The sequence below is a fragment of the Uncinocarpus reesii genome, genomic scaffold, assembly GCF_000003515.1.
Source record: "Uncinocarpus reesii 1704 scaffold_1 genomic scaffold, whole genome shotgun sequence".
Classification (NCBI taxonomy): Eukaryota; Fungi; Ascomycota; class Eurotiomycetes; order Onygenales; family Onygenaceae; genus Uncinocarpus; species Uncinocarpus reesii.
Genome location: NW_003052500.1, coordinates 5,158,213 through 5,181,814, shown reverse-complemented (window position 1 = coordinate 5,181,814; position 23,602 = coordinate 5,158,213). Strand labels below are relative to the sequence as shown.

The window sequence follows — 23,602 nt, the reverse complement described above, 5'->3', positions numbered from 1 at the left end:
AGGAGGCGTTGGACGAAGGGGTGGATTGTTTTGCGAAGCAGCATGGTCTTGTGCAGCAAGTTAATAGTATAAAGCGTGCTGCTAGATTTGAAAGGGACGATATGGAGGCCTTTGACGATCCTGAATTTCCAGAGGATGAGAAATCTGCCCTGCGGGACGAACGGAAAGCGACATTCTGGCAGCAGACGCGGAGTCTCCGCGGCGCGGTCCTGGTCGTTGGAGCGCTTTCAGGAGTTTGTCAGGGGTGGACGCAAAGTGTGTTGAATGGGACAAGTATTAACCCTAAAATTCACGATTCTCGATGGCGTGTTGGCTAATTTTGAATACTAGATGTTCCCCTTGGGAAGGCATTTAATCTGAACCTCGATCCGCAAAACGGAAGCACAAGAGATCAATTTGTTCTCGGTGCACTCTCAGCTAGTGTGACACTCGCGTCCGGCATCTTGTGAGCTAAGCAACATACCTTCCTAAACGAACGTGCTATTAATTCATAAGGATAGGGGCCTGTTTATTTCTGATCCCATCCAAAACCACTGGCTTGGACGGCGTGGTGCTGTGGCAGTTTCTGCGGTGGTTAGTCTGGGAGCGACAATTGGTGTCGTTTGCTCACGAACCGAAGCCCAGATTATTGGCTGTAGGTTGCTGATTGGAGCAGCTTTGGGAGCCAAAGCGAGTGTAATCGCACCATTTTTGGCGGAACTCGCGCCAGTCCACATGCGCGGGGCCCTCTTGTCGACATGGTGAGTATGATCGGCTCTGTGGCTCAGAAGTTGTTTTAACAAGAATCCCAGGCAAATATCGGATGCTCTTGGTATATTTCTTGGGGATGTATCCTGGAAAGTGCTGGATTCATTCAAACTGGATCCGGACACAGAATGGCGCTTTCTGAGTGCGACCACTCTAATTCCAACCATTCCTTTAATGGTAGCTTCTTACATGATACCAGAAAGTTGGATGTTCTTGATGAAGACGAGGGAATATCCTCAGGCGGCGGAGGCAGCTTGTCTCTACCGGAGACACCCTATTCAAGGATACCGAGATATCATCTCTAGCCATTATCAAATGGAGGCAGAAGCAGAGTTGATGGAGATTCGCAAAAGCACCAAGAAGGAGCATTCCGTGGTTAGGCAACAAGATGAAGAGAATACACCCAGTCATCCCAGTCATGCTGTTGTGGATGAGACCAAACCGTTATCAGAACGTCTAGCTCACAACTTGCCAGGTTTGTGTAGGCAATTCCACGGACCAGGGACTGATGAGAATTGCCCTCATGGCTATCATATGAATGAGACGCACTTTTACCAGAGGATTGGTCAGATACTTAGAGATCCCCGTTGTCGCCATGCTCTAGTGTCTGGAGGAACTGTGATGCTGACACAATCACTATGCGGAATCAATGCTTTCGCATTCTTTTCGTCTTCACTCTTGCATGCTGGCCTTAGCCCAAACTTTTCCGTGATACTGGCTCTTTGTTTTGGTGCCGTCAGCTTTGGATTTGGTCTATTGACGCCATTTCTGAGTGATCGACTAGGAAGAACTAATTTAGTTCTCCTCGGATTGCCCGTGATGTCTGTGTTCATGTTTATATTGGCATCCCTTTTTGAACTGGACAACAGTGCAAAGACACCTGTTATCATGGTTGTAAGTCAACATCCATGCAGTGAAATATTTCCTTTGCCGTTGCTGACAATGGGTTAGTTCACAATGCTGTTTACAGCTGTTTATGCTTTTACCCTGGGACCAGCCGCCTTCAGTCTCTCTGCTGAATCCTTTCCAAGTACCGTCCGGGAAGCCGGGATGGCAATGTGCGTCTTCATAAATATGACATCCCTTGGAATCCAACTCTTGATATACCCTTTTATTACTGGCCCAATTGGTTTCACAGCAAGTCTTTGTATCTATGTGAGATACCCTGCCAACACTTTATTGTGAGGGTTGCTAATGATCTTAGGGATGTGTCGATATCGTCGGTTTCATTGCGTGCTTCCTATTTTGTGTTGATACCAGGGATCGGTAAGTCCATGGAACTCGGCCCCTTTGGCATATCTATAGAGAGCTGAACATGCAATAGTACGCTGGAGCAACTGCAATTCAGTTCTGTTCCTCCCATTATCGTAAGTGCCGGCCCTCGTCTTGTTTTCCGGCGTACTTCTCACTCGAAATTAGGGTACATTGCGAGTATCGTTTATTTTATGTGCTTCCGGAGGTGACCGGAAAATGTCTTGAATTCGTGACGCGACGGATTCGTAGGAAAGGCAGAGAGGAGGATTTGACGGACGGTGATAGTCTTAATAGCAGCTCGGAGACACAATGGGGCCTGATCCCGTTTTACCGCTGGGCAAGAATTCAAGATCAGGATCGCCCATCAGTCTATCAACAATTGCTGCATGTTTTCCAGAGGATGGCCCCCTACCCGGTGGATTGCAATGAAATCGTGGGGAAACGCCAGACCGGAAGCAGCAGCAGAAGAGGATGGCCAAACCTTCCGCTTTACTGCTGGGAAAACGGAATAGGAACAGTCTCAATCAATCAATATGACTTGTCCTCATGAAAATATATCGTAGATGCATTTCGTTGAAATGGCTGGTTGCCTGTGTGCCTTCGCAAGAGCAAGACAGCCATGCTGACATAAGCCATCGGCTGTGATCTAGAAGCAGCACTAGTCCCAACAGGGGAAGGCCGGGCATAGGGTGGAGCAGAGAGACCAACGATAACGCCGACAAAATCATCCCGACCCTTTCATCGCCCTCCCGCCTCGGAGCCTCGCTGGATGGTGCACTCGAATGAAATGTCATCATCTCAGACCATGGCGGCGTCGCTGATGGGGCAAGCGCCTCATGATGCGGCGCCAGAGAGGTCAACGTTCGAGCTCCAGGCCGACCGTTGCGAGCCTCCTCCCGCCCGCGACGTCACTCCCAAGCTCGAAGCATCCGATACCGCGACGGTTGATCAATTCAAAGCGGTTTCCAAGACTGCTTTTCTGGCTTTATCCGGTATGGCATATGGTAACTGGTCCTGGGGGAATCGCTGACAAGCTGGGGCTAGATGATTATAAGAAACAGACCGAGCGTGAAAAGCAAACTGCCGCAAGTGCCCTCCTAGCACAACTATTAGCAGGCAAACCGTCGGAGGAATCTCCTGAAGGAGAACAGGGGTCCAGAGAGAATCAACAATCTGTTGATATGCAACTTGACGCAAGAGTGCCTGAGGCTTCGAATTCGTCGCCTGGTCCATCGTTACAATCGCAGCAGCACCTCGAAAGCTCGGCCCTCGACCCAGCCGCATTGCCCACCAGTACCGCCCCTAGCACGCCCTGGGATGCCAAAGAGGTACAACCCTCTGTTGATGATGGGATGGTGCCCGAGGCTTCTGCGGACGATAGCGTTGAGAGGGAACACAATCTCATTCTGGATGCTATACAAAGTAACGCAAAGGCGAACGCAGATTTGAATTCGCTTTACTCAGAATTTACCCCACTTCCAGCTCCTAGGACTGCGAAAGAAGCCCTTTTACAAAATGAAATGTTTACAGATTCATTCTTTAGTGCTACTGGTGGGCCGACACCTAGGATTGTTAGCTATCCGGACCTACCCACTCAAAAGGAAGCTAAAGGCGTTGAAAATGATTCTGAGTCTGTTTCTGGATCGGAACCTCGAATACAGGCCTACGCTAAGTTGGAGTTTGACGACGGGCACTTTTACGTTAATACCTATTCGTTCATTTTGGGCCGAGATGTCCGTGCCGCCCGCGCCGCCTTTCAGCGAGAATATCAATTGAAACAGCAAAAAGTTCAGCACGGGAATGGAGTGCGAACTCCAAAGCGAATGAAGTCGGAGGGGAGCCACGCAATAATGGGTAGCGTGATTAGCGATACTGGTGGCATCATGGGATTTGACCCAGACGTTCCCCAGCATTGCCCACCCCAAATGAGTTGGAAGTCCTCTAATTCCTCTAATGGTCATCATAACCACCCGGTGCTGCATATGTCCCAAACGGAGCCGGACATGACAACCCCGGTGGAACCGCCTAAGGTAATGAAGGATTACAATGCCCTCGCGATGGAATCATTGCAGAATGGAAATGAGCCAAAAAGGGTAGACACGCTTTCGTTGTTACCAACGCCAGATTCCTGCCCGATCATACCGATACATCCGCCATCGTCAGCCAATGGCGTTCCCTCATCTCATCGTGGTATCTCGAGAAAACATGTCAAGATCTCTTACAACTTCAACAGGAATATATTCGAGATGGAAGTTATGGGGAGAAATGGTGCCTTTATGGGAGCAGATTGGCTTGCACCAGGTCAGGTACGGCCTCTTCACAGTGGAGACTTTATTCAAATTGGAGGAGTGAGAGTGAGGTTCCTGCTTCCTGACGTTCCGATTGGAGATACGGGGTCCGAGATGGTGGATTCTCCAATACCTGATGCATATGATGAGGTGTCTCCTCAACCGGAAGAAGATGATTCTCAGGCCAGAAGCGATGCGGAAGTCGCTGATAATTCCGGCGAAGATGAGCAGGAGACCAAAGACGCTGAAACAGCCAAAGTGAAGAAGCTCAAGGTTACGCTATCAGAGCCAAAGCTGTCCCATGAAGAAAGTCAAACTTCTTCCCAGCCAACTCGCCGCCGCGGCCCTGGACGTCCACCGAAGGACGGCATTATGTCGAAACGTGAGCGGGCTGAAATAGCGCGTGAGCAGAAACTTGCTGCTCGCCGTGAAGCAAATGGTGGGATTACGCCGCCTCCGTCTAGTAAAATCAAGGTTTCTAAGTCCGGCAAGGAAGGGGAAGCCGAAGATCCAGTAGCAGTTAAACCAGAAAAGAGAAAATACACCAAACGAAAGAAGCCGGATTCTGGTCCTGGAGACTCTGTGGTCCAGTCCATAGAAGGAGCCGATGGAAGCGTTGCGCCGGTACAAGAAGAGCTTGTTAAGCCAACCCCTGTGAAGAAGCGCAAACCATCCAGGTCAGTCTCCCCGAATTACCCCCCGGAAAGCTTTTATTCACCGAAGGAGCTCGGGAAACCGCCATACAACTATGCCGTGTTGATTTACGATGGGTTATCAGAATCCCCAACTCCCATGACTTTGAAGCAGATTTACAGAGCTTTGAAACTGAAATATCCGTACTTTCGCTTTAAATGCGAAACAGAGGGCTGGACTTCTAGTGTGCGCCATAATCTGAACGGCAACTCCCATCTCTTCATGCACGCGGAACGAGATGGCAAGGGTTGGTCGTGGAAACTGATTCCAGGAGCATCGGTTGACAAAGAAAAGAAACGCCGTCCATCACCGCCTCCTGCTCCTCCTCCTCAGGACATTCCTAATCTCAATAATCAGCATTTCGTACCGGGGGGACTGCGTCGGGTATAATGTTCGGCATCCTATGGAGCACAGCATCTCCTCCACCGTACCAATACAGCCATCTCCAACGCCTAACTCCATGGGCCTCCACCCCTACCTACACCTCCGCTCCACCCTCTCGGCGATATCCATTTGCGTCAGCGACCGCACTACACAGGTCGACGCAAAAACGACTCCCTCAGCCAATTCTCTTTCCTTCAAATCTCCATCATCACGCTCCACCGGACTCTTCCACACCTCCGCCCTCCTCATTTCCCCACATCCAACGGGCATCGTCAGAATTCCACCCAAAGCCCCTCCCCAAGCAAGCAGCAAGCAAACCCCCCCTTCCACCCCCCCCCGCTAGCCACGCCAGCAGCACCTGCACAGCCTTATAACGCCCCCAAGCATTATCAAGTTCCAGTCGCAGCCGTACAATGCAGCTCCCCATCCTAGTCAAGTTCCGCCTATTCAACACCCTCCCACACCCGCTCCTCCGGTACAACAAATGCCGCAAATGCCACAAATGCAGCCTACACCGCAGCCGGTGCCGCAGCCACCAGCTCAAAACCCCCAATCTATATCGTCTTCGTCTCATGTTAGCGAAGATCCAGCGTTCTTTGCCCGAGCGAACCAAGCCATTGATAATTTCGAGGCAGTTCTTATGGAAGATTACGAAGACCAAGAGTATATCAAAAAGGTCCTCCGGAGCGCTCGTGATCGTGTTTTGAATGGTGCAAAGGAGAGTTCTTTTCCCGGTGGCGAGCCAAAGGATGAAGCTGTGATCATCGATGCTTTACGGGGGATAATCGGCCAACTGACAGAGGGCCAAGGCCAAGCGGGAATTGGTTAACCGGTTCCTTTTGATACCTGAGGCTCCGGCTTGCCATATCCTTGTGTTCATCAAAGAGCTCGGTTTAATCCATGTTATCAAGTACCCACCACAATCTTCTTGGAATGGCATCTTGGGAGCTTTTGGTTTTCTTCCACCTGCTTCGTTTCCGTTTCCCTTCATAATGAATGAAGGGAATACAAGCTGGCTGGCTCGGGGGAGCAAACTTTGACTATCCCTTCAGCATCCGTTAATCAGTGAAATGGATATGGCCAGATACTGTCCTGGGACAGACTTATGACCCCTTAATGCTTTTAACCACTTGGGTACATATATTTTCCTCACGCCCTTACTCGTTTTTCCTCACGCATTTCACTCGTTGATTCGAGAATGCACTGGGTCTGCGCATCCTTTGCCTTATTTTATGATATCCAAAGACCAGAGCATGGCGTTTGTAATGACGCTCTTACATTTCCCCGTACTTAGCTAATTGGAATATCTTACTTATTCTCCTTTTTACTTCTCAATACGGGATTTTGGGATACCTATCCAGAACCAGCTTTGAACCAGCTTCAAATCTAACTATTCATCTATTTCATAAAGTAGTATTCATTGGTGCCAGGGGCTTTGTAGTCGATCAATTTCATGGTCTTCAAAAAGTCGATGTTCACGATGAAGGCAGTTCAGGACAAGGATATCTCCGGTAAAAAAACGTGTTGCGGTTCTAGGAAGGACAAACTATTCCAGGGGGCTCCATACACTGTTTAGTAGATAAAGGTTGTGTGAAAAAATCAAACTAGGATAAGAGGGAGTATACACCAGCGGATAACAACCACAAAATATATTTGGTGGAAAGACATGCCGTCAAAATAAACGTGTAATGTACCCTGTGAGAAGTGATGTTGCTCTCGCGACAAGCACGGACCCAAGGTGGTTCCAACAAAATCAAAAGGTCATAAAAACCCGATGTGTTGACGTAGAACAGAAAAAAACGCTTGATTTAATAATAGAATTTGGATTACATCGCCATCTCGGCCCTTAATTTCTCAAGCTCGGCCTCTTCGTCGTCTTCTTCGGGTTGGGCCTCGGGTTCACCTTTGACTAGGATACATGTTAGCGCGCTCTCAAGCGTACAGACAAAGTCTGGTTAAGGTACACTTACGCTCTCCATTCGCCGCAGAGGGTAGCGTATTGAGTCTATCTCCCACAGGGACAGTTCCCGTCTTAAGCATACGTTCATCAATGGCGGCTTGCTCCATGCCTTCGAGCTCAGCGTCCAGTTCCGAGTCGTCCACCGGTTCGCCAATCGAGGTATTTGTGATGGCGTATGAAATTTCTTCCGTAAGTGCATGTTGCTCACGTACTTGGTCCCTGTACCAATATTAGAGGAGAAACAGTGAAAATAGACAAAGTGAGGCAGCCACGCACATCATCTCATCAACCTTCTCGATTGTAAGGCCACTGTGAATTTGCTTCATAGCAGCTCCGGCAGTCTTCATCGCATTAAGCGTTTCTTGGTTAATATTCGCGGCTTCAATAGAAAATATTTGCTGCTCAATCTGGATGAGCTGGGCCTGTGTTTGTTCAAGGGACCGTTCGTGGACTTTTTTCCTTCGTAGGGCAGCTTTGGCAGCTATATAAGTGTAACCAAGCAAATTAGTATTGCTCATTGTAACAAATTTGCACCGTTCAATACAACGCTGGTAAAGCAGAGGAATACATATGGGCCAAAAAAAGAAATCCATACCATTCTTGTTTGTCGTGACATTCTTCCTTGCGATAGCATCCTGTTCCATCATCTGCGTTTCTAAATATTTTTCCCTCTTCTGCAACATATCCAACTGTTGTCTTAAAGAAAGGATAGCATTTTTAGGCGCATCCTTCTTTGATTGGGCCGAACCACCACCGAAAAACGACCACATCTTGCCTAGCCGATAGAGATGGCGGATGGAAGGCCAATACGATGGCTTACGGGTATGTGGAATGTAGATCTAGGAGAGACCCCCTAGGCAGCGGAGGATATCGATTCACGATCTCGAAGCGCTTCGGGGAATGGTTGAGCAGGCGGTATATGGGTGCGGGGTGGCCTATTTGAGGTGGGGAGGTGCGAGAGGGCTAAAAGAGGTGAACGAAGTGAGGTCAACTCAGTATAAATGATAGAAGGCAGGCTTGCTGAACATGGAAGAGTTGAAGCTCATGGATATCAGTGTTGGAAAACAGTTCGGTCGGTCTCGTCGTGCTGGTCATCACACGAGTCTCCACTCGAGTATGACATCGCCTGACAAGGGAGGCCGTCACGTGGACGCCCAAAAATTTGGCCGTTAGTAATCAGCAAGCTCGACGAAGACACGCACCAAGTTATATTGCCCATTGTTGAAATGGCGCCGTGGCTAGCTATGTGATATGTTCAAAGCTCAGACTCTGTAATGGCACAAGACGCTCCGGGGCCCCTCCCAACTCAACTTGTTTTCCTTTCAGAGATCCCTAATCTTTCTTCTGGGACGAAAATCCGCTTTCTGGGGTGGTATGTAAACGTGTAGTTTATATGACCTATAGCTGACCGTGTCTAGTGTATCAAAATACGCAGTTGCAAAAGGCGTTCTCACCCTTGAAAGCCCTCCCACAGCGGACCAGCATCGATCCTATGGGCTCGCAAGGCCTGCCATAGACGTCAACATCAACCTCCTACTTGGCTCCCTTAGCCATTCAGAAGTTGATATTGGAAGCTGGATCAATATTGTCGGCTACGTGAGGCAGCTGGTACCAGCGCCCAATACCACACGTCAGTATCAACTGTCTAGGGCAGGAAGCAAAGACAAGGCACCCCAGTCGGTATACGTTGAAGCATTGATGATTATTCCAGCCGGCGGAATCCGGATTGGCGAATATGAAAGGGTGGTATCCGAGTCTAGGGAATTGTATAGGAGGTTAAAGTCTTCTAGCTGAAAGCAAGGAGTGGTGCAATTGTCAATTCGACAAGTTTACAACTCCCGAGAACTTAGTGGACCCGAACCCTCCGCTGGCGGGGATGTTGCCTACGATGTTAGCAGCTAAAGGTGCCACTTAAGAACGCGTGAACTGGAGCCTCATCCAAAACTCCAAGTCGAGAAGTTCAGAGGTTGCTCTCGAGTGACTGCTCGCCGATATCCACTGGTTATGAAATACTTAACAGAAAGCCGGCTAATCTCACCCGCCAACACATTAGAATTAGAGATAAGAATATAAAACGCAAGATCAGTACAGAAAGAATTAGTGGTATACATAGCCTTTCTAACGCCACTGCTGTGAGCATCCCCTCATAATTAGTCGGATCTATTTTTCCCTCATAGATGCAATGCACAAAGCGGTCTTGCAGCCAAGTAAACTGGAAGATCTTCCACCCCAAAAACGCCGAGCATGTGCGACCTCTTCAACAGCGCGGGATACACCAGGAAACCGGCGTGAAAACCGCCTTAGAACATTAGACTTCTTCTTTCTTCTCTATATCTGGAGCCACCAAAAGGGGCTCTTTCCCACTTTTATCCAGGGCCTTCCTTTTGCCATCTAATTTCTTCTTGTCCACTTGCATGGCCCGGATAAGCGCACTCTTCATCCGGATCTTATATCCATATCGGTAAAACACAAAGGGGATCGGTATAATTAGCACTTCGAGCAGAGCCAAAAGAGTACCAGCCCAATTTGCCCCTAGTCGGCCGTACATATACGATCCCACGAGCGGGAATACACCACCGATGACACTTCGCATGACAGCGTTGCCGGCCATGGCCGATGCTGCATACACGCCATAGCTATAAGTCAAGTAATTGCTAGCGTATATGAAAACAGTGGTGTTGCCGGCACCGAACGGTATTCCAGCGAGGATGGGAAGAACCCAATGGACTGATGTTGGTGAACAAGTCCACGCAAACCACATTTGCCCGACCGGCGCAAGGATCGCAGCAATGCACACCACGGAGACCATGGCTTCGGGACTAACCTTGCCGGTTTCCGGATCGATTTTGTGGCTGTTGATCAGTTTGCGGAGGAGGGGTTCGACAAATACGACGATGAGACCGCCTATGCCGATGCCGATGAAGGCGAGGCCTGACATGCCTGTGGACCAACCGCGAATTTCACGAAAGACGATTGGGTATGCAACGAAACACAGGTAGAGTATCGCATACACAAGCGAAATATAGATATTCCAAAAGATGCTATAGTGGCGGTGTGAGCATACAGCCGTTTTTCAGCTACAGGGATCGTCCACTTACCAGATTGGCTCCGTGACAGCCATGACAAAAGGCCGGCTAAGGTTCATCTTGAGCACTCCGGAGAGAGATTCTTTATGGTCGTAACGGCTCCACCACCTGGGATCATCGGTCTCCATGCGCATTTTTGCGGCTTTTTTTTGAAGGAGAACCGGTGCGTAGGTCTCCTTCATGATGCAAGAGAAAACGAACGCAACTCCAGAAAGTATCAGCAAGATCCAATTTGTCCACCTCCAACCCAGGTACTGCGTAACGAAACCACCGATGATAGGACCAAATACTAATCAAAGAACGTTAATTGAATAAGTCAACACAACTGAGGTGTTGATCGCATACCTGGCCCATTCAGAGGTCCAATACTCCAAATTGAAAATGCCAAAGCGCGACGGTCATCATCGACTACGTCAGCAACGCTACCAGGCGCACTGGATATCATTGCGGAGCCCGCAATGGCGCCAAAGAACCGTGTGACCAAAAGCGCTTCGATCGAATTGCCAATGCCGCAGGGTATGATTAAGAGGATGAAGACGACCAAACTTATCACACCGACAGGCTTGCGACCATACATTTCACTTAAGGGAGCCAATACGACAGAGCCGACAGCCAACCCAAAAAGATATAAAGTTAGCCCAAGCGTCACGATGGTCACTGAAGTATTGAAATCTTTTGCTATCTCGTCGAGACCGGCTGTATAACTGGTGGAATACATGACACTGAATTATGGATAGTTAATTGAAGGGCTCTCCTCAGATGGGCAAAGTCCCACTCACATTACCCAAGTGTTCCATGATAAAAAGCCAATCACCATGCTTTTATATGCCAAAGACCAATTCCGGGGGTTTTCAGGGTCATTGTCTTCCCAATCCACCTCGAAGTTGGGATCCGTGGTACCTGTTGTAGCCACTGAAGTGACTCTTCGTGCCAAAGACGAATGCGAAATCCTGGATATCCTGGATAATTGAGGAGTGAGAACATTTTGAGGAGTTTCTAGGGCGATTTCCAAGCTCTTTTCTGAAGCAGTGTCAACGGAGGAGTCTGTAGGCGCATTGCCATGGCTTTCAGGCGACTGGGGCACTGCTGTCCGGTTGGGTCATTACCACAATTTGGTTTTCAAATGCAACTGCGGTTAGCAGTTATCGCGCTGCTCAGGACAGTGGCGTAGCTCGTCTATTTGGAGAATGCATTCGTCTCTGTCTCCTAGATTAGCAAACGGCAAGCTTTTGGTCATTGAATCGTTGTAGCTGCAAGCGGCTCGGTTCACTTCGACAAGTGACAACAGAGGATACGGGGCAGAGAGGAATGATTCTGAGAGCAGACAACTGAAGGAATATATAAACCCCCATCCCGCACCAGCATCATCCACCCCACAATCATTGTTTTATAGAGTTAGCAGCTAGTGATTTAACCCCGGCATCTTTTGACTGCGGGACCCAGGCCAGGCGGTCACCCACCGGCAGAGTAGAGATACAAACGCAATCTCACCCCCGTAAAGTCCGCGATTATGCCCGAGAAAAAGGAAAAAGGCATAGCCTAAGAGGAAAAGTGAAGTCGGCCATCACACTCTCTGGCCCAAATTCGCTGTCCCAGAGGAGCGAGCGGTCCTCAGCTCATGGAGGTAGTATCAAGAGAACTCGGGCTGCTTCAGATGTCAACCAATTGCCGCCCGAAGCAGAAACAAGCGAGCGGAGTCGAGAGCGGTGCCGAACTTCCGTGTCGAGTTTGAGCTAAAAAAGAAGAATATTAATAAAAGGGCCGTCACGGCAACCGTCAACAGGATCGCCTCTCAAACTGTGGCTGGCTTGCGGACTGGGAAGCCAACCGGAATGGCATATTATAGATGGAGTATGGCCAGTTGTAAACCCATCGAGATGCACCGCGAGAAGGTCATTCCGCGCTCTCGGGTCTCAAATATCTGAAAATGTCTCCATTCCTTTGAGCGCGACTGTGTGTTGGGAGTTGATTAGCGCGAGGGCAGGGTTTCATTCCGAGGTCCTGGCACAAGGATTCGCCTAGGCTGCTTGACTCTTCAGACTTCACCCAAGCATCGGCCTGGAGGCATGATTTGCCACTATGCGGGCCGCAAAACGACAAAATCATCGCTATCTTGTTGTAGCCAGAAGAGTTGACCTCGCGCATTGGCAATCTGAGAGGCTCATCAGGTGTGCCGACAATCACCTGCATCCTGCGCATATCAAAGTCGTCGAAACCACTTAGTCGCCGGTTATCGCTCAAATTGCTTTTTCTTTGTTCATTGCTTTTTTTTCCCTCACCCGCCTGTTTTACAATAACGTGCTCTCAAGCCGAGATCGACATCAAGATGGTGTTGTTGTGCGAAGATTCATCCCGAGAAATCCGGAGACAGTATTTCCATTGTACGGAGTAATAGTTATCCATACGAGAAGGGGTTGGCGAGCCATTTCCTATGTATTATTATTCCACTGAGGAAGCGAAGAAAGTCTATTATCAGAATATTGGGCAAGGTAGTTTTATTAATGAATGAGGTCTTGAGGTATCTCAACATCAACAGAGTAAACGCGAGAAACGCCTCCTGCATCAAAACAAATTACAGAGCCATGAAGGGGACGGAAAGACATCATGAATCATTGAGCTACGCCAAAGAAGACTTGTCCACAAAAAGAGAATTTAGTCCTTATTGATAACCCTCAGGCTCCTCCTCGGGTTCAACATCACCCCCAAAAATGTAGGCTCCTGCCCTGCTAACAAGTCATCCGTACTGCTGTTGGCCGACCCGGGTCTCGCGCCCCGCGAGTATTCACTTGCAGCAAATGCATGCGCCGCCGCGGCAGCGGGGGTCATCGTAGCTCCACTACTAGATCCAGCTATCGACCGGTCGTGCACGCTCAGGTTCTCTTTTGGCCAGAGGTGGGAGAGTTTGTCGCCATATCGGCTTCCGTCGGATGCTCGTTGGGCAGCGGCAACGTGGTGCTTGTAGAGTGCAAGCTGCTTGCGGTATACATAAGTGCAGAATCCTAGGTAAGCGGCGAGGATGGCAAGGCAACCCGCGACCACACCCGCTGCGATGGCAGCAACGTTGAGTCCGTTGCTCTCGCCGTTAGGGTGCTGGGAAGAGTTGCCCGGTCCGCCTGTTGGAGATGAGTTGGGCACCGTGTAAGTAATCGGTGTTCCAGTCGCTATCGGTCCTTCAGTGACGTGAACGGCCGGAGTTGTTACTGTTGCTTTTCCCAGATCATCTCCTCCGATAACGGATTGGACGGCTTTTGGGACACGATAACCATAACTCCCACTCAGGCCATTCTTTCCATCTTTTTGGGAGTGTTGTTGGTTCAAAAAGTTACCTCCCTCCAGAGCAGTGTATTTAGTTTGCCATCTTAGCTCCGACGCATCAAAAACGTATATTCCTGGACTGTCACAACTCAGATCCTGCCCGACATAACCCCCTACCACAACGATCTGGGAGTTCCATATATTGCAAGTGTGCCCAGCTCTAGCCGGGGGGACGGATTGGCCGTCTGTATCAACCTTGACCCAGGTGAAACTAGGGACAGTCAAAATCCACATATCGTCGTATTGCTTTTGTCGGCCAAATGGAATGAGGTTTTGGCCACCGTAAAGGTACACCTGGGTACTACTCCCATCCGCAGCGGAAGCTGCCACAGCACAGGGGTTGACTCGGATATCCGGAGTGGTCCCGCTCGTTGCTTGCTTATACCAAGTAGAATTCGCAATATCGTAGATGTCGATTACATTCATCGACGTCTAGTTTTCGTTAGTTCTACCAGTTCATCACAACCCATATTCGAGGGGGTGACCAATTTTATTTACTCACAAAAGTCTCGTTTGTACCTCCTGCGAGTCCGAGGATGATGCCTTCCTTGCCATATCCCGGAACGTACACGAATACTCCATCTGCACGCTCAGTGAACCCGGCCGAATCCTGTAGGCCCCCTTCGGTGATATTTCGCCAAATTCCATCTGCTCCTGCCACCCTGCTGTCTCCTCCTATTTCCACCTGATCGTTGCTATATCCTGGAAATGTATATTCGATCATCGACTTGAGATACACCCTCGCGATCGACTGTGACCAACCTTTGGTTGTATACCCGTCCAGGTGACCACCGAAGTACCAGCCTCTTCCAAGCTGAGCAACGCCGATGCCAGCACCCTCTGCTGATCTTTGTACCGGTTTACCACCCCCATCTGAATTTCTACCTCTGGACGTTGTCGGGTTTGTATGCTCCTTCCACTCTCCGGAAAGTATATCATACTCCCACAAGACGAATTCAACAGGGTCCGCTGGAGGGTTGTCCGAAAACTCTCCACCATAAAGGAAGAGCGAGGTATGGGAGTTCCATAAGTACCCGTTAGAAACCGGCGGGGGCCCTGAAGGCTTCTTTAAGCCTTTTAATTTCGGTGAAGAGATATCCCAATCGTTCCCTAGGTCAAGGCTTAGAAAATCATTATCTATGCGACGGTGTTAGTCTATAGCATCCAATCCAACGGGTCAGATGTCAAACTTACTCCATGTGTTGTCGGATTGGCTGGATTGGCTGGTAGATCTTCCACCATATATATACAAGGTGCCGTTGACGATTGCTGCTTGTTGCGACCACCGCTTGCAAACATCGGTTGGACTGTCTTCTCTTTTGGCCAACGTTTTGCCGTCAACCCCGAGGATCCCGATTTTGTTCCAACTCTCCCATTTGCGGCCGAAGCTGCTCATTGCAAGAGTTAATATAAGCAGCTGCCGCATGGATAGGACGCTCATCAGCCACAAAACCATGGTTGAGCAAGGCATTAGTTTCTCAACGAGAAGACATCAAATTTTAGATAAGCCAAATCATCCCATAGCCAACAGAGCACTCTGAGCTGCTCCGGAAGAAAAAAGGGTTTTGGAGACTGGGACCCAAAGCCGACTTGTCGCTTTTCTGCATTCAGTTCTCCCAAAAAGCGACAGACAAAGGGCTGAGGGGGAACAGGGGACACTGTGGTAGGATAAAATCGGATTTGTACCGCTGGATAGGTGTGCGTAATGTCTCACTCCTAGAAATGTGGGTATTGAGTTAGAGAGCAAGCAACAATCACGCGTCACTTAGACGTTGGAAAGGACTTTTTCCAATGATCTGGATTGACGAAAAATCGTTCTTTCCGCCGTGCATCGGGGGACGCAGACTGGATTGTCGCCATCGCCACTTCAAAGATGCGAGCAAACAGAAGTAGTCCATAAAAAACCAGGAAAAGAATCAGAAATCTGGTATCTGTACCCGGTACATCCAAGCCATGCTTCTTGTTGCTTGGAGATTCCGATCTGGGCTTGAGCTGCTCAAAAATAGCAAGAGAAAGACCCTTGCTTGCCAGACGCATCAATGGGAAGCCGGTGGTGGGGCAGATGGTTCACTCGTGCATGAGAATTCAAGAATCCCCAGCCAACGAGAGTCAAGATTGCCGTCGAAGCATTCGCCCGTCTGCACCGGTTAGGGATGGCCGTTTTCATGGGAATGAAACCTCTCGACTCAGGTGGCAGGCTCACCCACCAGGACGAAGCTCAGCCACGATCCCCCGAAAAATGGCAGAGACAATCATTATTTATTATCGGAGCAGTATCTTGAACCATGTTTCTCATCTGTCCTGTCCGTTGAAGAGAGCCTTGAGGTAATAACTGATGGGAGACTCGGTTTGTTAGAAGCAAAAGCAAACAGAGCAAACACCATTGGCTCATTCAGTCACGTGCCATCCGTCGCGTGACGTCACTCCAACGCGCATCCCGCGTCAAAGGCACTATCGAGCGAGCGACACTAGCGACGCTATGGCGGCCTGGTTTGGCTATATGAGGTTTGGACAGCGCCCATTATACTGGGTGCGGCAACTGGAAATATTCGTGTTGATGCTCATTTTTGATAGTTAGTTAGCCCGAACTTTACGTGGAGTTGAGCTCGTCCCCAGTTGAAGGCACTTCACTTCTGGGCTCCTGTGAAATGCCTTGTGCCACAAAAGGTTGCGGTTGATCGCGCCAATAGCTCCTGACACTGCAAGCACCCGGGGCATGGAGGCCAGGTGCCGCCGGTTTACAACCACGTGGCTAAGCAGGAACCCGGATGAAACCTTCAAACAGATCCATCCATTGTTGTTGGGGAAGGGTTGAAGGAATATGCGCAAACATACAGAGCACGATCACCTTCACGCAGCCCATTCAACTTCTGCGATGCTTTCTGCATCGCTCTGGGAAAGGGGAAAATGGGTTAGCTGACGGGTGTATTCACCATGGCTCTGGATGATATGACTTGTTCCCATTCGGTGCAAATCATTCTCTTTAAGGTCAACTACTGCTCTCTCAAAGGCATCTGTCGTGAGGGAGGGCTGCATTCAAGACAGTCTGACAACAATTTACCCGGTATGTCGGGTATATTGTTTCAAGCAGTCAATATATACAAAGCAACACTGTTGCGACTCCTTTGGGATTGAGCCTCCGCCGCCAAGGGAGAAAGTGATTTGCATGCCTATCAATCACAACAGCTAAATCAATCTCCTAGGTCCCGGAGGCATTGCAAAAAGTAGGTAATGAAATCTACCTAAAGTTTGTATGCCAAGAGCTACCTTAGATCGGGGTAGCATAGATCAGCGTTTACCCACAAATTGAATAGCAAGTTAGCTCCCACACAGAGTACATGACGATTAGAAGCCAATGGCCACGAAAAAGCGTATGGCCCCACATATAACTCCGGCCTTTATAGCTAGCCTAACTGCACATGTGAAAACTTGGTAGCCGACGAACTTCACCAGGTCCGAGTTTGTTGAAGAAATAACTCCCTTAGCATATTGCAGCCACATGGATCATATTTGCGAGCGTGCGACCGAATGTAACGTCCGGGATATTCCAAGCACGCGACCTAATATCACCGGTGATATTGTTGGAATGCGCAAATCGGTTGTTATATGCCTGAAAATAAGCAATAGTAGGTTAAACCGGATTCAGGATCTCGCATGTTGTCGTCTCCTTTCCAGGATTTGCATCCTCAGCGCCTCGGCCGCAATCTCGACATTGATTACCTCGCTAACCCCTCGTCTCCAAGCATCCTCTAAGCCGCCAATTTCACCCTTTGCAGTCTCCTGTCGAAGCTTTCTTTCTTTATTCACTTCATCGGTAGCGTCTTTGGTTTCCTGTAATTCCTTCTCAATCTGCCTCAGGATCTCTTCGAGCTGAGCATTCCCAATCAACCACGCATTTTTGCCATGGGCATCCAGTAAAGATAGATTCTCATGTCTCGCGGAAAGATGTGAACTTGCTGTATACGCTTTTCGTAGGGTTTCGCGCCAATCGCTTAGAATTTCTTCCCGTTCTTTGCCTTCTGTTGAAGGGGCCTCTGGGGCCTCGTACCTTGACAGGTCAATTCCACCGGTAATAGGTTCGTTATTAGCTTTCCGTTCGAGCTCCTTTTGAACAAGATCGGAGAAAGTTGGCTCTGAGAATGTGGGAATCAAAGGGTGAAGGGTACTCTGGTGATTAGCTGGCAATTCGGCGTTGATGAGTTTGTCTACCTCAGCGCGAACTTGAGGAGTGATTTCACCATCGATGTCTAGGCAAGGCACTATTAGCATGTCAAATCAACAGTCAAAGTGGCAATGGTGGCCTACACGGCAGGGAATCATGAAATTCATTGATCAGCGACATATCGAATGCAAGGAGTTAATCGCGGGCATCAACAGCAGTCTGCGGGCCGGGTTCACCTTGAAGAGAACGGCGAAGAAGTTATCCAACGAGCTTTACTAAGCAGACAGGTCCCAAGAAATGCCAAGGAGGTAGTTTTGTATGCTTTGATTGGCCCATGAAAAGGGCACATCAGGTGATCAGATTCCTTTTACATACATCCATCAAAGTCCTTCACTCTTATAGCTCTTCATCAATTCAATTAGCAGTCAAGATCTCTTCAACATGCATGTGGTGTTTACATCTGCAATCAAACTTGCAGTCTCTACAGTCAAATGGGCAGAGATTGGTCACCTGCACTGATTGTCATGAGAAATCACATCACTACAGAGAGTGATGACATGCTGCTTGATGACCACTTCGGAATCTTCGATTTGGCCATTATCTGTAAGACTGTAGTTTAGGGTAAGAGAGTCTCAGTAAGTGGTTTGATTTTCTATACATAATGCTTGGCAATTATAGCTTTAAAAGATTCTGCTCTATTTAATTCTGGCAGTTTCTGCATTGACTGTAGACTATCTCAATATAATCTAACATAGTCAACCATTTCTCTATCCTTGATATAGAGGATGCGAATTATCCCTGCGAATGCCACCAGGTTAAAAATCAAGCATGGGTGTCTCTGTACCAATGAGATCGATGTACTCAGGATCAAAAAAGGAAGAATATTGCGAGGTGCGACCTCGAACTGTTAACGGGAAGCACAGACCCCGACATGCTGCAGAGCTGGGGAGCTGAAGAGCATTTGCATCGTTTACGTCTCACCTCTTCGAAGGAAGGTGTCGAGCGCTCGGACTACTGTGTCCGCGGCGGGTACCATCCGGTAATGTTTGGTGATGAGTTCCAGGAAGGCCGCTATGTCATTGCCCATAATAAACTTGGATTTGGACGGTCTGTCACTTCTGGGCCAAATGGGACACATCGGTGCTTGGTTATGGATGCTGCGGAGCAGCCAGGGACATGGCTTAACTGCCTTCTCCAGCTTGAAGTCGCTAGAGCCATTGCATCCCAATTGATATTGGCACTACAATTTCATGCTCAGGGGGTCGTCCACGGCGATATGTTTTGGTGCTCCAGATGACAGACCTTCACGCTGGGATTTCTGTGTTGCTCGGTGCCGGATTTCTTGATTATTTGATTAATAAGCTTTGTACTAGCCAATATAGCGCTAGCTCAAAGCTTCTGGCCCTGGAAACTACCAGCCAATCAAATCGCAGTGATTTTGACAAGCAAAAGGCTAGCGCGGGATTCAAGCGGGGGAAGGTTTCTTAGTGCCGGCCGATGCCCATGGTTGATGTCATGCTATTGACGCGTTGATGGGGAATCATGGGGAACAACCCCCTGTATATCTTCACATGGGATGTTTGCAAGAATATGACCCCTTTTCCCTTGCCGAAAGCGCCGACTACATAACCACTGCCAGCGGCCGCGAGATATCCTCACCTGGACCCTGCACAGCCAAATTCAGCTCCCAGAGTCTTCTGCGGCCTTTCGGAACGGCCGGCTGATGATTCCATAAAGGAGAGCTTCAATATGGCACGTTTCGCTATCATCACATGTGCTGTGAGCTTCTTCCTTGGCACCCTCTTTGTACTTCAGCTGTTTTCCGCTCCCGGGGCCTCGCCACAACGGAGATGGTTCAGGTTCCCGTCGAATCAGAAGCCGACCGGTGCCTCGTGCGATGATGATAGTTGCGGTTACTTGTTGGGAGTAGGAAAGGCCGATGTTACCGGGTACGTTGATGGGTTCCTGCGGCCGGTGAGGGAAAACTGTTCCTTGAACGGAGCGCTTATTGCTATTCAACATGCAGGCCAGTTGTGGAAATCCCGTTTATGGGGTATGCAAATACCGAGCAAGTTGGAACGGGTCTCCGGCAGCGGCTTTACTCGCGCGCTTTTATTGTTGGAAGCCCCAAGAACCCTGATAACAGATTTGTGTACATCGTTTCGGACATCGCTGCTGGTGACACTGCTATCAGGGATGGAGTGCTACAAGGCCTTTCTGCGTTGGGCGGAGACTACGCCCGTTATGGCCAGCATAACGTCGCGCTGACTGGAACGCACTCGCATGCTGGCCCTGGAGCCTGGCTTAACTCTTTATTGCCGCAAATCAGCACCAAAGGTTTCAACAAGGAGAGCTATCAAGCCATCGTGGATGGCACTGTACTCTCAATCAAACGAGCACACGAGTCCTTGGCCCCCGGGCGGTTGAGTTTTGCAATGGGGGAGATTGATAATGCTAATATTAACCGAAGCCCGTTTTCATACCTTGCTAATCCAGCGGCAGAAAGGGCTCGGTACGATGGCGACACCGAAAAGAAATTCTCACTGCTGAGATTTGACCGCTTGGAGGATGAAAAGACAATCGGTGTTCTCACCTTCTATTCAGTCCACGGAACCTCCCTTTACCGGAACAATACGCTTGTAGCGGGTGACAACAAAGGGGTCGCTTCGTATCTCTTTGAACGCAGCGCACGAAAAAATGAAAGATTTGCGAAGGATTTCGTTGCCGGATTTTCCCAATCGTCGGTCGGGGACGTCTCACCAAATATCGAAGGCGCCTTCTGCGAAGACACTGGGCTCCCATGCAGATTTGTGAGCTTCTCCAAACAGAGAAGTTGCAAAAATTTCGGCAGGCTGACCTTTGTTTTCTGTTTAGAACGATAGTACATGTAATGGCAAGGCAGAACTGTGCCACGGACGGGGTCCCTTTTTCCGTGAGAAAGATGAAGGCACAAAGAGCTGCTTTGAGATCGGTCGTCGGCAATATTCCGAAGCCATCCGTCTATATAACCAAATGGATCAGGAGTGGACAAGCATCCGGGGATCGTCTGCAGTTTCTTCGTTTCATTCGTTTCAAGACTTTTCGACATATAAATTCACCTCGCCGTTCAATCGAAGCAGGGAGCTCACCACATGCTCGGCCGCTCTCGGTTTTGGATTTGCAAGCGGGACAACCGACGGCCCGGGATATTTCGACTTCACTCAAAATGGCACCCACTCTCCATCCACGAAAAACCCCGTCTGGCACTTTGCTAGGGACCTGCTCCATCCGCCTACCAAGCAACAGAAAGAATGCCACAAACCGAAACCAATCCTTTTAGATGTGGGAGAGCTGGATACTCCCCTACCCAGTGGACGCCTAATATTGTTGACATCCCAGGTCCTGCGTGTTGGCCAGGTGCTCATCGTCGTGTCTTCTGGAGAAGTCACGACGATGGCTGGACGTCGCTGGAAGGAGGCAGTTGCGGAGACTGCAAAGCGGACCCTCGATATCAAGGATCCCATTGTCGTGCTGGGTGGCCCGGCCAATACGTATGTCCACTACATCACCACCGAGGAAGAATATGGCGTCCAGCGCTACGAGGGCGCCTCGACCCTGCATGGGCCGCACACACTTGCAGCCCACGTAAATCTGACCCTCACGTATCTCCCACACCTGACAGGCGGTTCCGCTCCTTCACCGCCCGTCCCACATGGCCCAGACCCAGAGATCAACACCAACCGATCGGTGTCGTTTATCCTCCCCGTCGTTTTGGATACGCCCGGAATTGGGAAGTCCTTTGGCCACGTTCTTTCATCTCCGCTCTCTGACAAGACCTTCCGGCCGGGCGACACAGTTGCGACCAAATTTGTGGCTGCGAACCCGCGAAACAACTTCCGACTTGAAGGCACCTTTGGGGCTGTTGAACGAGAGGTCAGTCCAGGCAAATGGGCGGTTGTCCGTGACGATTCAGATTGGAATTTTGTATATCGCTGGGGCCGCAAAAGCCCTGGTCTGAGCACTAGCGAAGTTACGCTCGAGTGGCTCATTGAAGACGAGTATTATTCTGTGGGCACGTCCAAAGTTGAGAGTGGGACATATCGTATGGTATACTATGGCGACGCAAAGGGCTGGGATGGAAAAGTTCGCTCATTCAGTGGTGCTGGGCCTAGTTTCAAAGTAGCTGCCTAGCTGCCCATTTTTTGGATCGATGCTCAGGGAAGCGTCGGACTTGGTGATTTTGATTTCAAGCCGTACCTACACGCCCCTACGGCGAGATACCCGTAAATCTGTAATAATTACTCTGTGCAAGAGAAGACATGCTTTCGATTCTTGATACTGGACATTATGAAACGCCTCCAGATACTTTTGACATCTCAACTTCCTCTTTGGGCTTGTTTTGTTTCACCTCGGCTGAAACAGGCTTGGCAAAGCCTAGGCCTATTCCAGTTAGACCGCCATGTTTTGACTTCTAGCCGCGCTAGCCCCTTTGAGCCAATGAGATCGAGTGTTCGCCAACAACACCGCACAACTTGCGACAACATCACCGCTTCAACCTCCTGGCGCTCGAGGAACACACCCCTACGCGCTGGGCCAAGGAGCACGGCTAGCCACTGCATGCCGTGCAACTTTGCATGGCCAAACACAGAGTCAACATGTTGAAGATCTGGGATTGTCGAGACGCGCAGTGTCTCCCTGGCCAAATGCCAGTTTCACCCCGGATGCCTCATACAAGAAGGCTCTCCTTCTTGCAGATTTCTTCCTTTCGTCTTTTTCATTGAATCTCTTTTTTCCATCTCTTTATCTGGGCGTTTTGTTGCAGCCCTGATAGACTCGTGCCCATTCAGCTTTAATATTGTAGACATACTTTTCTTCTGTGTTGATAGCCAATTGCAACAACTTGCGCTATCTTTCTAATATTCACGCTTTGTTTTTCAAGATGCAGACCAAAAGTTCGATTTTCATCTTGCTGTCATTCTTGACCTCTTCTTTTTGTAATCCAATATATCGCTACCCTCCGAATCCTCGAATACGCCGTGCCATCACCGGCAGCAACGGCACCGAGTCCAACACAAGCCGGGTGTCTATAATAAACTCACTTGTCCTGACCGTGACGATTCCTCCCGCTACGGCTACTGCAAACACTTATACAGCGGAGTCGGAGGTCACATTCTGCGTGGAACTCGTGGATTCTGGTGGCACCGGGGCTCCGTCGGTGGCGCTATGCGCGCCCTCTACAACGACGAAGTCAACAAATATCCCAAGTGCGACAGCTGGAGTACATGGGAATGACAGTAGCACTACAATGGACCTTCCAACCATTATTACAATCACTGACGTCTCCACCTCCACGCCCGACCCCGACCCTGAAACTTACTTGACACCGACACTCATTTCGTCGACAGCTGGGCGCGGCGGTATCAAACCCTCAAATCTAGGCACCGGAGCTCCCACAACTACCTTGATTCGAACCACAAAACGGCCATGTCCTAGTTTATCCCTTCCAAGCGCCGTTCCTCCTCCCATCATACCAATAACCATCACACTCCCAGACGCGGACGGCCCTGCAAATCCAGGGGCTACCGCGACACCAAGCTCAGATGTGGTTACTGACACGGTGATTTCGGATCTACCTACTATAAGTACCGTGTCTCCACATCTATCACTCCTTCGATTTCTTTTGAACCCTCTAAATGCCCCGCCATCGAATACTCCACCATCGAGCTCCCCGTGG

General features: G+C 49.5%; 8 protein-coding genes across 8 annotated transcripts; 4 read left to right on the top strand and 4 right to left on the bottom strand.

Annotated features, from left to right (window-relative positions):
- Positions 1 to 101: 101 nt before the first annotated feature.
- UREG_01986 (uncharacterized protein) lies at positions 102 to 1,932 on the top strand (the record flags this gene model as incomplete). The annotated part of the gene is made up of 5 exons (XM_002542424.1): positions 102 to 255; positions 331 to 445; positions 501 to 740; positions 792 to 1,641; positions 1,699 to 1,932. 5 exons carry the CDS (start codon positions 102 to 104, stop codon positions 1,930 to 1,932), a joined length of 1,593 nt encoding a protein of 530 aa, XP_002542470.1.
- Positions 1,933 to 2,806: 874 nt separating this feature from the next.
- UREG_01985 (uncharacterized protein) lies at positions 2,807 to 5,372 on the top strand (the record flags this gene model as incomplete). Its single annotated transcript, XM_002542423.1, has 2 exons — positions 2,807 to 3,005; positions 3,046 to 5,372. The coding sequence occupies 2 exons, from the start codon at positions 2,807 to 2,809 to the stop codon at positions 5,370 to 5,372; spliced, it is 2,526 nt and encodes an 841-aa protein (XP_002542469.1).
- A 1,820-nt stretch (positions 5,373 to 7,192) lies between these two features.
- UREG_01984 (vacuolar sorting protein snf-7) lies at positions 7,193 to 8,096 on the bottom strand (the record flags this gene model as incomplete). The annotated part of the gene is made up of 4 exons (XM_002542422.1): positions 7,193 to 7,275; positions 7,337 to 7,545; positions 7,603 to 7,807; positions 7,922 to 8,096. 4 exons carry the CDS (start codon positions 8,094 to 8,096, stop codon positions 7,193 to 7,195), a joined length of 672 nt encoding a protein of 223 aa, XP_002542468.1.
- A 504-nt stretch (positions 8,097 to 8,600) lies between these two features.
- On the top strand, positions 8,601 to 9,120 carry UREG_01983 (uncharacterized protein; the record flags this gene model as incomplete). The annotated part of the gene is made up of 2 exons (XM_002542421.1): positions 8,601 to 8,698; positions 8,745 to 9,120. 2 exons carry the CDS (start codon positions 8,601 to 8,603, stop codon positions 9,118 to 9,120), a joined length of 474 nt encoding a protein of 157 aa, XP_002542467.1.
- Positions 9,121 to 9,634: 514 nt separating this feature from the next.
- Positions 9,635 to 11,130, bottom strand: UREG_01982 (uncharacterized protein; the record flags this gene model as incomplete). Its single annotated transcript, XM_002542420.1, has 3 exons — positions 9,635 to 10,367; positions 10,425 to 10,701; positions 10,758 to 11,130. The coding sequence occupies 3 exons, from the start codon at positions 11,128 to 11,130 to the stop codon at positions 9,635 to 9,637; spliced, it is 1,383 nt and encodes a 460-aa protein (XP_002542466.1).
- Positions 11,131 to 13,064: 1,934 nt separating this feature from the next.
- Positions 13,065 to 15,183, bottom strand: UREG_01981 (uncharacterized protein; the record flags this gene model as incomplete). Its single annotated transcript, XM_002542419.1, has 3 exons — positions 13,065 to 14,159; positions 14,230 to 14,864; positions 14,922 to 15,183. 3 exons carry the CDS (start codon positions 15,181 to 15,183, stop codon positions 13,065 to 13,067), a joined length of 1,992 nt encoding a protein of 663 aa, XP_002542465.1.
- Positions 15,184 to 17,369: 2,186 nt separating this feature from the next.
- Positions 17,370 to 18,069, bottom strand: UREG_01980 (uncharacterized protein; the record flags this gene model as incomplete). Its single annotated transcript, XM_002542418.1, has 2 exons — positions 17,370 to 17,974; positions 18,033 to 18,069. The coding sequence occupies 2 exons, from the start codon at positions 18,067 to 18,069 to the stop codon at positions 17,370 to 17,372; spliced, it is 642 nt and encodes a 213-aa protein (XP_002542464.1).
- A 1,569-nt stretch (positions 18,070 to 19,638) lies between these two features.
- On the top strand, positions 19,639 to 22,059 carry UREG_01979 (uncharacterized protein; the record flags this gene model as incomplete). Its single annotated transcript, XM_002542417.1, has 3 exons — positions 19,639 to 19,838; positions 19,916 to 20,699; positions 20,764 to 22,059. 3 exons carry the CDS (start codon positions 19,639 to 19,641, stop codon positions 22,057 to 22,059), a joined length of 2,280 nt encoding a protein of 759 aa, XP_002542463.1.
- Positions 22,060 to 23,602: the final 1,543 nt, after the last annotated feature.